This window comes from Aphelocoma coerulescens, chromosome 7 (assembly GCF_041296385.1).
Source record: "Aphelocoma coerulescens isolate FSJ_1873_10779 chromosome 7, UR_Acoe_1.0, whole genome shotgun sequence".
In the NCBI taxonomy this organism is placed as follows: Eukaryota; Metazoa; Chordata; class Aves; order Passeriformes; family Corvidae; genus Aphelocoma; species Aphelocoma coerulescens.
Genome location: NC_091021.1, coordinates 29614243 through 29629160, shown reverse-complemented (window position 1 = coordinate 29629160; position 14918 = coordinate 29614243). Strand labels below are relative to the sequence as shown.

Below are 14918 nucleotides of genomic sequence, written 5' to 3'. Positions count from 1 at the left end.
AAGAGTTTCCAGGGAAATCCAGGGAAATTCCACAAGGTAAGATGCAATTTGGCTAAAACATTAGTCTGTGGGATGGGTCTGTTTCTGGGCTCTGTACCTGTGGCTTGCAAAGAGGTTATCCCAAAGGTGGTGCCCTGACAGCCACAAGGGTGTGAGCAAGGCAAGAAATGTGGGTATAAGGCCAAAGATTAATCTCTTACTCCAATGAAATCAATGGCAAAATACCTTTAACCCAAGTTGGACTGGAGATTCACTTCAGTAATCCAGGGAATACCATATGAAGTTTAATGAGTAGAATCACACTTTCAGGTACAATATCAACTGAAGCAGACTGAATGTGCCTCAATTGCATGTTGCTCTACATCTTGTCAATAGAGGCTTCCTAATTATTTAAATAAATTCCTTTCATCCAGTCTGTGGCTTTCATTGCAGTTAAAAGATAACTGAATGGATGAGTTAAAATATCAAGTAGATTCCAGCAGTGTGCCAGAGAATTCAAGAACAGAAGAAAATAGAATCAGTATTTTTCCCATGATGCATAGGTAAATTGTACTACCCCTTCCAACAGTGGGTCGTACAGGTCAGAAGTATAGCTAGGTTAAAAATGAACACCATTGGCCCTTGAGTAATAATAATATACATTGGTCTGGGTATAGGTTTTGGCTGCAAAACCCCAAGACAGCTGATTAGCAGCTAGAAGAATGGAGATTACTTGCTCTACATTTCCCTCCTTTTCACTCTTTCCTAGGCAACTGCTGCAGGCAGCTAATTGTAGCAGGTTTTTGGGCAAGATGGATTTTTTTAGCTACACAAGGCCAACAATTCCTATTATCTTGTTACTGTGTGAGCCTTGACTCGCTGTTTTATATCCTTTGGAGTTAATTGGTTTGAAAGTCTTTGAATTCTATACCCTTATAAAGCTACATCTCAGCCTCCTGCTTTGCTCTTCCCTAAGAAATGTGCCAGAGAACCATGGGATTCCCAGAGATGCTTTGGGGAGAGTTGGTGGAGAACCCTTACAATGTGCAGGAGTTTGCCATGTGTTCTGGCTGATGACAAGCTCTCTGTTTCCAGCAAAAAGAATAAATTCCATCTTGTAAAATTGCCAAGCTCTTCAGTGAGACATCTCGCTGATGTCAGCACTGCCGAAGGCACGACAAGGCCTCATGACTCCTAGTTTGCTACACATGCATTTTAAGGCCAGATTCTTCCATCTGGGCGCCCAAAAATGTAGGAAAATGAAGCAAAAATGTCTTCCTTCTAGGAAGGGGGTTAGAATCTCACTAGTGAGATAAAATCCTTCACACTGTTTGTACCTTTAAAGGTGTCAAATGTTCACTGAAGTTGGAAAGTATTTTTCTCTAAAGCCTGTCAGTCAAAATAAGGAAGCCATGTTTCTCTGAATGTGCAAAACCTAAGACTTCTGAGTCTACCAAAGCTCATCCTTAGTCCTAAATTCCTGCCTGTCCATTCTCTCTGCTCCATCCTAAGTACTGGGAAGAAACTTGCCCTCCCTGCCCTGACCCCACTTTCATAAGAAGCATTTGTGGAGAAAGTCCTGGTGCTAGAGATCAGCTCTGTTTGCCTCAGCTCTTTATAATAAGGCTCTAAACTCTGTGTGACCTGCCTCCCTGTAAGTTTACCAAGAAAAGGCACATCCATGTGTATGTTGTATGCTCAAAACGCTGCTGCCTGATCTCACGCCACAGATGAGCCTTGAATGTGTTGAAACTACATGGAAACTACAAAGACAGAACAATTGCTTTCTGGAGGAGCGTGCCTGAGCAGACCCAGAACTGTGTCTCAAAGAGCTAGCTAACAGGCTTGGCTGTTCTGAATGTCAGCAAATCAAAGACATTAGTTAAAATATAAAATGAAATAAATATGGAAATAAAGATATATTTATTTTATTATTACCTCTTACAGCCATGTAGGTTGCAAAGTCTTCATGCTGATGGGCAAGTTTCTGATGTGAAAGACTACAATAAACATTTCTCAAATTAAATTTAGACTGTAACACATGTCAAGGAGCAGGTTGCCCAGAAAAGTTGTGCGGTCTCCATCCCTGGAGGTATTCAAGTTCAGACTGGATAAGCATCTGAACAATCTGGTCTGACCTTATAGCTGATCCTGCTTTGAACAGAAGGTCTAAAGACCTTCCTGAGGATATTTAAGACCATCCTGGATCTTGGTTTTATACTTGCATTTGTCAAAGACCTTTCTTCACAAAAAAAATAACATTATTGACTTAACCTTCAATCAGAGGACAAAGGATTGAGCTTATCTGCCAGGATTCAAATCAGAAATGATCCTGCTATGAAATAAACCCTGGGTCCTAGATTGTAAACTCTATTTGGGTACAATTTGTCGAAAATATTTTTAATAATGACATTTAGGGAAACAAAGATACCCTGCATTCCTTTGAATTTAGCTTCCAAAGTCTTAAATTTAACTGTCAGACTCAGGCTTCAACTGCAAACTTAATTGAACTGTGCAAGGGTTCTGACACTTAAAGCATTTGAATAGCTTATGATTTGATGCAGTTTGGGCCATGGGAAAGGATGCTCTTGGAAGAAACCCAACTTTATTCTAAGGGGTTTTTTTCCTTTAATGAATATCAATTAACAAAATATCCATTACACTCAGCTTCCAGTGTGAGCTGTGTGCAGTCCACACAGCAGATGCACTGATAAGTAAACAAGTTAGAGGAGACTTAAAATAATGGTGTGGTGCTGAGCACACAGCACTCAGCCACAAGGACTGAGCCTTGTAATTCATTGTGTAACTTTGTACAAGCACTAATAATACTGGGAGACCTGCAAGTCTGTGAGACATCCAAGTTAAGCAGTATCTTCTTTTAAAGGGTCAACTGGTCTCAAAATGTCCATGTTGAGCTCTTCTCTATTGTTGCAATCAGCTCTCTTAAACAAGCAATTTCCTCAGGCGACGGATCTCTCTAGGGAGATCTTGTAACATGTTTCTGCTCCAAAACTGAAACAGCCTGATGTGAGATTGAGCTAATTATTTTTAGCAGACAGTGTGTCAGACTGAAGAGGACTTGTGTTGCCAAAGCTGTTAAATGAGCCAACGATGAACTTAGTGTAAGATATGACTGATTTAGGCAAGGTAGAGCCCTCACTTTACAGTGATAGCAAGGAATATTTATTCCTTTCATGCCATTTATTGGATGTATATTGGTATGTTTATCAAATTTATGATTCTGAACATTTTAGCTGTGTGATAGACCCAGGTCTGTAACCACCTTAGAAAAAGGAACTTCTTTTTCATACTGGCTAAAGCTGGATCCTATGACAAAGAATCAGAAGAATAACACAGTATTCAACAAGGGTATCTGGCACTAGAGAAATAATCCATTCTGCAGCTATGCCACAAGCTTGCTTCATGCTTTTGGGCATATTGCTTCATGCTTCCATGCCTACTGTGCAGGGGCTTTCTGATGATCAGTGTTTGGTGAATAATTTGGATATTAGCACTGTCTTTTACTTTTTTAAAGATAGAAGTAGAAACGCAGGTACTACCTTTCTGGGGGCTGATTTTGATCAACCTTGTTTGTCTTTTATAAATCCTTTGGGATTTGTATTGATCCTGGTGTGGTATTTTGTGTGTATATATGTATATCTATATATGTATTATACACACACTCATATATAAGTATTATGGTGATTAGCAAGCTCTACAGTAGATATATGCAAAAGAATGAGAGCAATGTCGTTAGACACTGAGAGGCCTAAAGTTAAAAGTTATGGTGTTTTTATTACTCTCAGCATTGGTGCATGTACTGTGTTTTTCAGCCTTCTCCACTGTTGGAAAATTATAAACCAAATACTCAAAGATGGACACACACACACACATATATATAAGCATGTTGCACACAGGCATGCAAGAAATATAACATGAATTGACTAATACCTGCTCCTCTGCTCCATTCCATACTTGACTTGGGATGGGGAAGTTACTTTCTGTGAGGAAGGTGTTACTTCCATGCCTTTAGCAGAATCTGTCTGAGCACAGTCTTTCCAAGCACAAATGAGAAAATACAAGTTTAGCTGAGAACCAGGTCTGATCACCACTAGCTCCAGTAGTCATTGAATGTAATGATAGAATTATTAATTGCTGCTATGAAGTGCTTGGTTCTGGTTCCACAAGCCACATACATGCAAGCTATATTAGCATTTGTTTTTTGCCCTGAAACTCTATTACAAGGAAAAGTGGTAGCAAAACCAGCAGCACACAGTGACCCTTTCAGCATTGTGAATGCACTCTGTGAGATCCTGAGAAATCTGGCTCAGTGCTCAGTGCTCACCACTCAGACAGAGAGGACCCAGTGGTCAGGGTTCTGTGTTTCCTCTCTGGAAAAGTAAGTGCAGACATCTGGGAAGCAGACAGTGAAGCGAGACATCCATAGACATTTTGACACAGAATATTGCAGCTCAGAAGTGCAAATATGAATGATTCTGAAGTTCTTCTTTGGAGAAGGATCAGATTATATCTTGCAGTGTCGATGTGATTCCCTGTTTACAGTCAGGTCAAGAATGCAGTGAATTTCCTAAGAGTATGTGGGTGGACTCGCTCTGTAACCTTTAACCTTTCAAATTCCTCTGGATTGCTGGACTATTTTTGTCACTGGTTTTATGGTTAAAGGGCAACTACACTGGTGGTTAAAGAAGAGATGTCTTATGTTGCTGCTGTTGTGGTTCAAGAGTATAGTAACCTCCACTATCAGCCTCCCACTAATGCATAGTGGCAAAGCTCTGTGCTGTACCAAAACTAAATTTTCACAGAAGGATAAAAATGTGTAGAGGAAAACCAGCTTACACTGCTCTATGCATCAGTGCTGGTACACTAATCCAGGTTTATTCCTTGAATGGCCATCTAGTTTCAACGCCATTTCTGTTAGCAGAAATTTCAGTAGAACTCTGTGCTTAGTTGCTTTTTCCTGATACATACCTTCAGCTGTTTTTTGAGGAAGAAAATAAATGTCTTTACAATCACAACAAAATTCCTGTATTTTACCTGCTGTTAAATCCTAGGGATATCTTAGTTACTCAAAAATGATTAATCACAACTCCTGCATGCAAACATGGCGTTCCTAGGACCCAAACTCACTCCGGTGGGGACTAATCCACTGATATTCCCACTAGGAAAGCTCCTAAAATTTATTCTGCCTTCCAGTGGGCAGGTTTGGGAGCTCTAATTCAATCAGTTATCAAAGCAGATACCTAATGTGTAGCACATGAGTAATCTGAACAGCTTGTTGATTCAGGCTCAGGAGCAGATGGTTTAGAGAAAGGCTCCTGAGAATGCATTATATATTTGTTTGTTCCATTAGGCCTGTGGCAGAAGGAGATGTTCTTGTGCTGAGGGCATTTGCGTGGGAGTGGTGAGCTCTGGTTTCGTTCCCAGCTCCCTTCTCCTCTGTGTCCTTGGGCAAGGTCATTTTACACTTTCATGCCTCAGTTACCCCAACAGCAAAAAGCAATGCTCTAGGCCACCAGTATTTGTGAGCTACTTTATCCACAGGTCTCAAAAGGGCAGTTTTTAAATAACTTAGTTTTATGTCAGAGTTGTCAGGAGGAGCAATGTGGTGAGAGCATTCTGCACTGTATTTTCCAGGGGAGGTGTAACTTTCAAACTCTGGGCAAACAAATCTTTACCATGGGGTCCTTGCCTCCGCTGGGGAGGCTGTTTCATTAGGAGAAAACTCATATTCATTTCAGTTTCTCTTGAGTTGTTTTGCAGGAGAACGCAGGTATTTTCTAGTTTATCCTAAACCTATAGTACACTAACATACAGATTTTACATTTGTTACAGGCTGTTAAGGGGTAATAATATCTCCACTTGCAGCAGTCCCCTCCCCGGGAAAAAGCTGCAGGGCGTAGTTTTCCAAGCAAAGCAGCAAGGTCTGCCATGACCCCGAGCCCTGTCAGCGATAGTGCCAAGTTCAGTTATGACCTTTTATGGTTTTGCTTTTCTCCTGCTGATGGATTTCAAATGAAAGCTTTGCCAGTGCTGTCGGCATGGACAGTGTTCAACTGGCTTTTGCAGCATATTAAATACCTTCCCTGGCTAAACAGCTTGTGGAATGGAATTAAATTGTTTCTTTCTGTCTGTTCTTTATCTGGCAGACAAATATCACAATAGCTAATAATAGTATTATACAGTAATATGATAACTGGATTTAGAAAGAAAACAAACCAATTTTGAGAACAGATAAAGAAAACTACTTCGGAGACATTGCTTCAGTGCTGTCTCTGTTCATAAAAGAAAGGAAAAAAAAAATTTCAGAGGCTGTGGCTATAGTGTTCTCAGTTTTCAGAGGCTTTCTGCTGGAAAAACATCTCTACTTAAGAGCCAGGGCTGTGCGAGCTCTTAATGTGCAGCAAACCCTATCGCCTTGCCTTGGCTCAGCCTGACTCTCACAGCAAGTAGCAGAACAATTTCCATTTCCCTGTACTCAGTTAGATAAGGAGATTGTTGCCTTTTTTGGTCTCTTGGAATGGCTCTTGTGTTCTGAGGACTCTGTAAACTAAGCCACATGGAGAAGGCAGTGAGGTCTTGATCACAGTTGCATGTTATGTGGGTGTCCTGGATGAGCTGTGGGTTTGCCTTCTATGCAAAAAGAGAGAAAGTCTCTTTCCTTGTGTGAAGGAATTTTCACAGAATCACAGAATATTCTGAGTTGGAAGGGACCCCAAGGATCACCGAGTCCAACTCTTAAGTGAATGGCCTGTACAGAGACTGAACCCACAGCCGTGGTGTTATTAGCACCATGCTCTAACCAATATACCACTGAAAAAAAAGGCAATGACATCAAGTCAAATCTGTCTGATAAATAGCAATGATTTAAAGGCTGAGCATGCTTATGTTTTATGTTTCTCAGAGTGCACAAATACAAATTAATTGGAGTTTAGTTCAGGCTGTATATCAAAACCTGTTTGCCAAAATATTTCTGAGAATTCATCTGAGGAAGGAGTGCAGCTGAATTCAGTTTGAGAGTAAATAACAAGTGTGTGTTTCAGTGCTAGAATGGTCTTTAAAATGGCTTACACATTTCATGTGAGGCCAGCTCATGGCATTATCATTTGCCCTAAGGAACACATGCCACAAAGAATAAACTGGAATCTGACCTCCTTGCTCTTGGGGTAGTGGTAATTTACACCTCCCTTTGTTGAGAAGCAGGGGGTTTTAATCTGTGCCTGGTTTGATGGAGCACAAAGGACTACAAAGCAGTAGAGCCCTCCTTCACATCACCTCTAGTCCCTCTTACTCCTCTCTGCTTGGTTTATGTCTTACAGCACACAGGAGTCACTCCTGCTGCTTCCTCTGTGCTGCTGGTGTCAGTGACTTAATGCAGTCTCTGTGCTGCTGTGCAAATAGTCCCCGAGTCAGGTTTGAGGCCAAATTAGCTGCTTATCCAGCTCCTTTGCCTGCCACAAGGCTTTGGAAGCCAGCTTGGGGCAATCCTACTGATATTCCTAGAGAGACTTACATGCAAAGGCTTTGGAGTTTGTAGGATTCTGACCAGGTTCAACAGGACTGTGTGGATACAGCCAGTCTGACCATGACAATCTAGAATATCATAAGTCTTGATTTAGGGGTCATGTATGTGCTGTAAGTTTAGCCAAGGCTGGAGTATCCATAGTTTTGTATAGTGAAGATTCCTTATTGTGGCTTTCTTTTGTTGTATGTAACCATGAAATTGAAGTTAGAGCTCAATATTTTAAATTAATTCCTTCTCCTATAGAAATGTGCACAAGTGCACTTTTGGATGCTCTCCTTTCCTTCTAGTTCACATATTGGATTGTAGCTATGGTTTGGTCCAGGACAGGAAGAATAAAATCGTGGTCCAATAAAGCCAATGTAAAGCCCTTATAATATAAGCCTAAGTATGGAATAGGACTGTGCATGTCAAAGACTGCACATGACATGCAGTGGAATATTGGAGACAGGCAGCTCAGGGACATTAATGGTATAGTAAACACTAAAACTGAAGGACAAAATAGAGAACTGTGCTTGTCTTCCACACCCCTCTCAATCAACCCATGGGATGTTTTTATTGGAAGCAGTTAATTGTGCTGATAGAGATTTCATATTCCAGAAGGGAATGTAGTTTGGCAAAATATTCTAGCTTTCAATACAGACAGATGAATACAGGGTAACCTTTAAAATCCTCATAGAATAAAATGTTGAGAAATAAAACAGACACATGGAGAGACCATCTGCAGATTCTCTGAATATGTAGAGCTGTAGAATACCATCCAGTCTGATATCAAAGCATTTTTAAGCATGGTAAAATGGTACATATACATCTGTCATATTAAAAAAGAGCAAAGATTAGGCTTTCATTCCTGTCTATGATCTCCCATAGCAGCTACTACAGTATTTATGCACTGAACAGATCTGCAAGCAGCAGCACGTGATAGACTTCCAACAGAAACATGCATCTTTCTGGCTCAATAGAGTCCAGCCAAGGTTGCAGGTTTTCCTCTCTGCCTATTGGGGAAAATGCAAATGTAAAAATATTCCCAAGTGGCAAAGGAAATGCTACATGGCTTTAGACTATCAGATACTAGTCTAAAGCCATGTAGCATACATATCCTTTGCCACTGATGTCCCCTTGGCCATGAATGGTTTCTCTGCAGTGCTCACATTCCTAAGCCTTGCTTCTGTAAACGATGCTGGCCAAAGGGATTGCAGTTGTGTAGGTGAGTCATGGAAAGAGAGCTCACTGAGGAAACTGAGGCCTAGACAACTGATAAATCATGCCCAGAGTTTCATTTGGAAAGAGAAGTGTGTTGAAAGTCAGCAATGAGAGAGTGTATTTTTCTGTCCTGCACAGAAAGCAGGCTACCATGCTCTGCAAATACTGAAACATAGACACATTTTCTTCATAGAAATTCAGTGCACAGTAGTAAAGCAACCTAACACTTTATTTTTAAAGCAACATATCCACCCAGGTTTGGATGTGTGCATAGCAGATGTCAGACAAACATCAACAGATGCCACTGTAAGGTGATGAACAACCGGCCTGGCTTTTTCTTCAAAGTATTTTCCTCCTGTTATCAGCAACTGTTCTGCTCTGTTTGGATTTAGGATAAATCAGCTGTTACTTATTCGAGGTCTGCTATCTGCATTTTGAGATGATGCAGTGATGGTTACATAGGAGGGAAAACAAGACACAGGGCTGAATATTCTTCTTCTGTAAAGATTTTGAAAAGGACAGAAAATAATTCCCAGCAAGGTCTGCATGGACAATAAGTTGTAGTGAAAAGAAGATGCTGTTGCCACTGTCTGACTAAAATCAAACAATCCATGTGTGCCATGCCAGCAGCTCTCTGGTGGGTGCTGTGGGTATGGTACAAAGATGCTGATACTCTAAATGGTGTGTGAATCCTCACTTCTTGCAGCTTCAGAGAGGCTGGGACAGGATCAGTACAGGGAAGAGGGATGCTCCTGAGGCACCAGGAGATCAAGATTCAGTTCTCATCTTTGCTGCAATCTCTCTTTCTAATCTTAGACAAATCATGTAACTCCTCTGTGATTCATTTCATTATGTATCTACTCCATAAATTCATGCTTGCTAATAGCCCCTTCCATTCTGCCAGAAAATTAGGTGAGTAAAATGTGACCACTACAGAACAAGAAGCTATTCCAGAGGTTAAGGACATCTGGTCTCTGACATGTGTTTAACAAGAGATGTACTGTATAATGATGACTCCTAGTGGAATGGTGTTTTAAGTATTGCCAAAATGAATAAAGATAATCTTGATTCTGGCAGTCATTTTTTCTTCCACCTGGGCGTTCTCATACTGAATGCAATGGCACAGTCACTGTCCACCTCCCTTCCTTCCTCTCAGTCTTTTCCTTCATACTTGAAAATTTCTATTTATTTATCTTCTAGTACGTTTAAGTTGTGGAGGGAGATGTATTTTTCATCACAACTGAACTAAATTTTTTTTTTCAGGGAAGTCACTGGGCAATTAAACTTGTACTCTTCCAAATAGTGAACTGATACTTAACTATCTTGATCAGATTAGACTGTCCTAATTTTCCTCTCTGTGAGTTAAACCGCAGCAGTCAGAGGAGAGGTTCCTCTGTCCAAGAACCAAAGGCACGTTTCTGACAAATTGTGGCTGTTTCTGTCAGCTCAGTAATTTTCCTAGGAATGATAATTTGAGTATAGAGGGATATAGTCTGTCACAGTAAGGCTTTGATCAAAGTCTACAAAAGCTTTCCCAGCATTTGGATGTTCTCATTGCATTTTGCCTGCTTTGTGAGCTCTGCCTTTCCTACAGAAAAAGTGATAATGTCCATTAGCAGTTTGAACAAGCAAAATGGGCCAGGATTTTATCAGTCCATGTCCAGTGTAACCACTGTTTGTTGCATCTCACACTTTCTATCATTTTTCTTTTCATCTTCTCTCATTTACCTCATCCTTTGATTTCTCTTTCAACCTTTGGCCCCTAGTTCATCCAGATCAACATCATCTTTATTATGTAGGTTTTGCTAGATTAGTTCTGAGAGGATTATTTCCAGAGAAGCTATTCGTTCCCTTAAAAGTTTTTTGAAGTGCTTAACTTCCACAGTTATTTTCTAGCAATTTCTTTGAAAAGTCATAATTTTTCTAGGAAGAACATTAATTTCGATAATTAATCATTAGACTAAATCTTGAAAAAGTCGTGTAACTGCAAGGCTTTTGTATTTTCTCAGGTGTTTGCATAGTTGGCTGCACATCTGCACACCAGGTTTTGGTGATATTGGATCTACTCATGTAAATAAGGACTTCAGTAGCAATCCTCTAACTGAGGAAATACAGAAGTTTGTTGTGGGGTATGCCCAGCCCCTGTCCTGGAGGGATCTCTGCTGAGATAAGAGATCCCTCCAGGGCAGGGGCTGGGCATACCCCACAGTTTCTATCTTCCACTTCCTCAACAAATTCCAAAATGCATATGAGATTTTTTAAATCTCACTATTTAAATTATATATTCTGAGTTCCTTCTTACCAAAAAGTGCACTAGACGTCCAAAGACTGCAAAGAGATGAATTTGTTCACTAAACTGTTGGCGGATAAACTTGTCACCCTTCCAGGCCTTGTTTCCATGGCAACAAACTGGGTTCAGTATTTCTGCTATCCAGGTGTATTTGGATGAGTGGCACTTTGTGAGGCTGTGAAAGGTGAGCAGTGGCCCTGAAGTGTGGAAGCAGATGAAGGGAGCTGAAGAAAGTGCATCACAGTGATGGGATGGTTACAGGGATGTTCCTCTAAGGAAGATCGCCAAGGAGTGGTGTGCATTATTGTGGGAGATTGCAGGCATAGCTGGGACTGGTTTTAGTCTCCACAGTTTCTGTAAGGATAGCTGTGAAGCAGAGCAATGGAATGGAAAGAGAAGGATTGTTAGCTATGGCCAGCAGTGCCCTGATGGAAGTTCTGTCTCTTCTCCTCACGATGTGCTTTGCGTACGCTTTTGCAGATAAACCAGACCCGCCTGCTGGAACTCCTTGTGCGTCAGACATACGGAGCTCCTCCCTCACCCTCTCATGGTATGGCTCCTCTTACGATGGTGGCAGTGCCGTGCAGTCCTACACCGTGGAGATCTGGGACTCAGTGGATAACAAATGGACAGACCTCACCACCTGCCGCAGCACCTCTTTCAACGTGCAGGACCTGCAGGCTGACCGCGAGTACAAATTCCGCGTGCGAGCTGCTAACGTGTACGGCATCAGCGAGCCCAGCCAAGAGTCTGAGCTGGTAAAAGTTGGAGAGAAACAAGAAGGTTAGTTCTTAAGTGGAAAAAAAACCCTAAATTCAATTGAACTCTACCTTAAGAGTTCCTTAGTGAGGGCAGACCGCTGCACACCCTCCTTCCCTCGTCTCTGTGTGGTGAGTGCTTGTGCTGGGCTGCAGATGTGCTCAGGTCCTTCACAGACTTCATTTGGGAGTCTGAGCACATCAGTTTTGCATACAGCCAGTGTGGAAATGTGGCTTCAGGGATCCCAAATCCCTGCCTTGTGAAAGCAAGCAATGATTCTTGTTCTGGCTTTCTGAGTGAGTGCTGGTTGACAGAATTCTGCAGTTCAGTGCACAGGTAATGTGAGATGAAACCTTTCACGCATGTTACACATTCAGTCCATGCCCAGTTGGAAAACGATGATTGGTGGCTTACCTGAAATACACCAATGGATTCATTAAGTTTGTACTGGATGCACCATGAAAAACAAGTCATGAACACTATCCCAAATTTGCTTTTGGAAATCATGAATATGCTTGCTGCTAGCCAAGCACAGAATATGAAGCAGAAAATGAATTGGCACCTTGTAGCAAGCTGTAGCTCCCATGCTTTCAATCCCAGCGTGATAGTGCACCTTAGTGCTGTGTCCCCTAGTACACCCAGCCTGTGAGTTCAAGGCTATCCTACTAAGCATGTTGGTTTTCCAGCATTACATCTGCTAAAAATATTTTTTAGGGTTTTTGATTACAGTTGCATGTACTTTAAAAAATATTTCTCAGTACCTTTTGCTTCTTAATTTTTATTTAAGATCTTCTCAAAGATAGGGAGTTGGATCATTGTAGAAATTATTCAGAAACTGGTACTAAAACTTGAAACACACAAATGTCAACATTATTTTTCAAAACCAGAAAGTGACATATTTTTGTGCACCCCTCCATCTACCTACTGTGCAAGCATGATTTTGACAGTCACCAAAAAGTCCAGACCAGGAAAAATGAATTTTACCATTTTTGCTGTCTTTGAGGAGCGGACTGTGGGTCATATCTCTCCCTCCTTACTTACATGTGCAGGCCTTTGGAGCTTTAAGTGTTCCACATAACCCTTGTGAAGTTATCTTTTACTGCTAAAGCAAGACAAAATGCCAGCAAAGTGATGCAGCATCACACTGTGTAAGCCTCTCAACAGATGTTTCTAAACAAAAGTAAATCATATTTCTCTTCAAGTGCTAAATGGGATGCATGCTGAGAGATTACTTTCCTCTATTTGCAAGATTTAAAACCAATCTAAATCAAGATGCACCTTCTCTTCAAAGCAGGGAAAATAACATTAGGAGTAGCAATAAAATTGAAAGGAAGCTAGATGGTATTGGCTCTTCATAATAAAATTCCCTGTGTTTGAATGCCCTCTTTCTTTAGTTGCAGGACAAACACCTTCTAGGGTTGGAGACCTGACTCTTCTCTATGTTTTTCTAGAGCAAGCACTACCTGTACTGGGCCAAAGCAAACAAGCTATTTTTCTTTTTCAGACTGAGCATTTTCTTACCTAGACTTAATACAAAAGGCCAGAAAGTGTATGAGTTATTGTGATACACATTTTAAAATGCAACAAAAAAGTTGTTTTGTGCAAAAAGAAAATGTGTTCTGTTTGTAGGAGGAGGGGATTGTCTTTGTGCTCTCTACTCCAGGGCTTATTGATTTCAATTCTTGGTACTGCAGATAGCGTGGAGAAAGAGCAAGTCATCTAAAGAGTGATTTTTCAAGTGTGTGGTTATAACTGGTGCTTTAATTAAAGGAGTGGAAAATGCATGTGTTCAGCACCTGTCAAAGTCAGGATTTTAAGCTGCCATCTATGTAAACACTTAGCTGAGTAACTTGGGATTTTCTAGGCTGTCAGGAAGTCTGATTACTGATTTTCATACTGAGGTGGCCAGCACATATTAGCAGTGTCATTATGATCTTAGTGAAGAAAGGCATGGATAAATTTTCACTGTGCATTTAAAGAAAACAGCTACTAAAATAAGCTTGTAAGTGACAACAGATTAAAGCACACATTGCCATGTTTGAGGAAAATTTGGTACTGTTGACTCACTTCCGAGAAAGGTTTTAGCACAGCTACTCAGCACTTACCAAGATCAGATTTGTTCCACGTATATAATTTAGGCTTCCACTGGTGGACCAAAATGTTTCTATTCCATGGCTTTATTGCAATGTCACTGCAGAACCAGGCACTGACTTCTTGCCTAAGCAGCATTTGGCAGACATTACCTACTGGCATCCTGGCTGGGAGCAGCTCCCTTATGCAGCCCTTAAAAGGGGAGGAAAATGTGATGTGCTCTGTGCAGGAGTGGTTTGTAGGTGAGGAAGGTCTGAGGACAGCTACCCCGGGTGGGGAAGGCTGCCTTCCCTCCCTGCTCTTCTGGTAGATCTCTGCAAAGCAGCTCATCTGTGCAGGAATATGCAAGGGTTGCAACTCCAGGAAAAAAAAAAAAGGCTTTAGCAACAGACTTTATCCACTTGATTGGCTTTGCTACCAGCAGACAGATGTAGCATTTTGTGTAGGATGTGAAAGGCTGATGCCTCAGACCAGCTATCCGCTCACCCTTTATATTTCTGTTGTTTTCTTCTCATCCTCTGCATCTGATTCTGTGCTCTAAAGCACCTAGCAGTACCCAGAGTACTGTACTAATGTTTCATAACACAAATCTGTTGACAGAGGGGGGGATAAATCCCTTGGTTAGGCTTGCACTCCACAATGGCAAAGTGCAGCTTCAGCAGCTACGGTGAGAATTGAACAGGTCACTGTGCAACAAATGGGCTTTGCAGTTTCTCGAATTAATGGTCACAGCCACAGGTCTTAGGAACAAGCCCAAGCAGTGTAAGTAACGTATGACAACGTTCCAGCTATAGCCCCTTTCCCCTCATACCCGCAGGCTAAAAGCAGTGCTACTGGCAGTTCATGTATATGAAAACTAGAAATGAAAATCAGGACACTCAGGCCAGCTTTTACTCTGACTTAGGTCACTGGGTTCACCTGTCTTTGAGTCTGCCTGCAGAACTGAGGCGCCTTTTGGACCTCAGTGATTACAGAATTCAGCCATGCTCGGGGGAATGCATGCTGTTCAAATTTTCTCAATATCTTGAGTCTGACAAGTTCATCTGGATGCTTTGC

General features: G+C 41.3%; 1 protein-coding gene across 16 annotated transcripts in view; it reads left to right on the top strand.

Moving 5' to 3' along the window:
• MYLK (myosin light chain kinase) overlaps positions 1–14918 on the top strand; it is a 197772-nt gene that overhangs the window by 155764 nt on the left and 27090 nt on the right. For all 16 annotated transcript variants that reach the window (XM_069021101.1, XM_069021100.1, XM_069021099.1 and 13 more), the window contains one exon: positions 11493–11795. In XM_069021101.1, coding sequence (XP_068877202.1) covers positions 11493–11795 — 303 coding nt within the window. The remainder of the gene's footprint in view (positions 1–11492; positions 11796–14918) is intronic.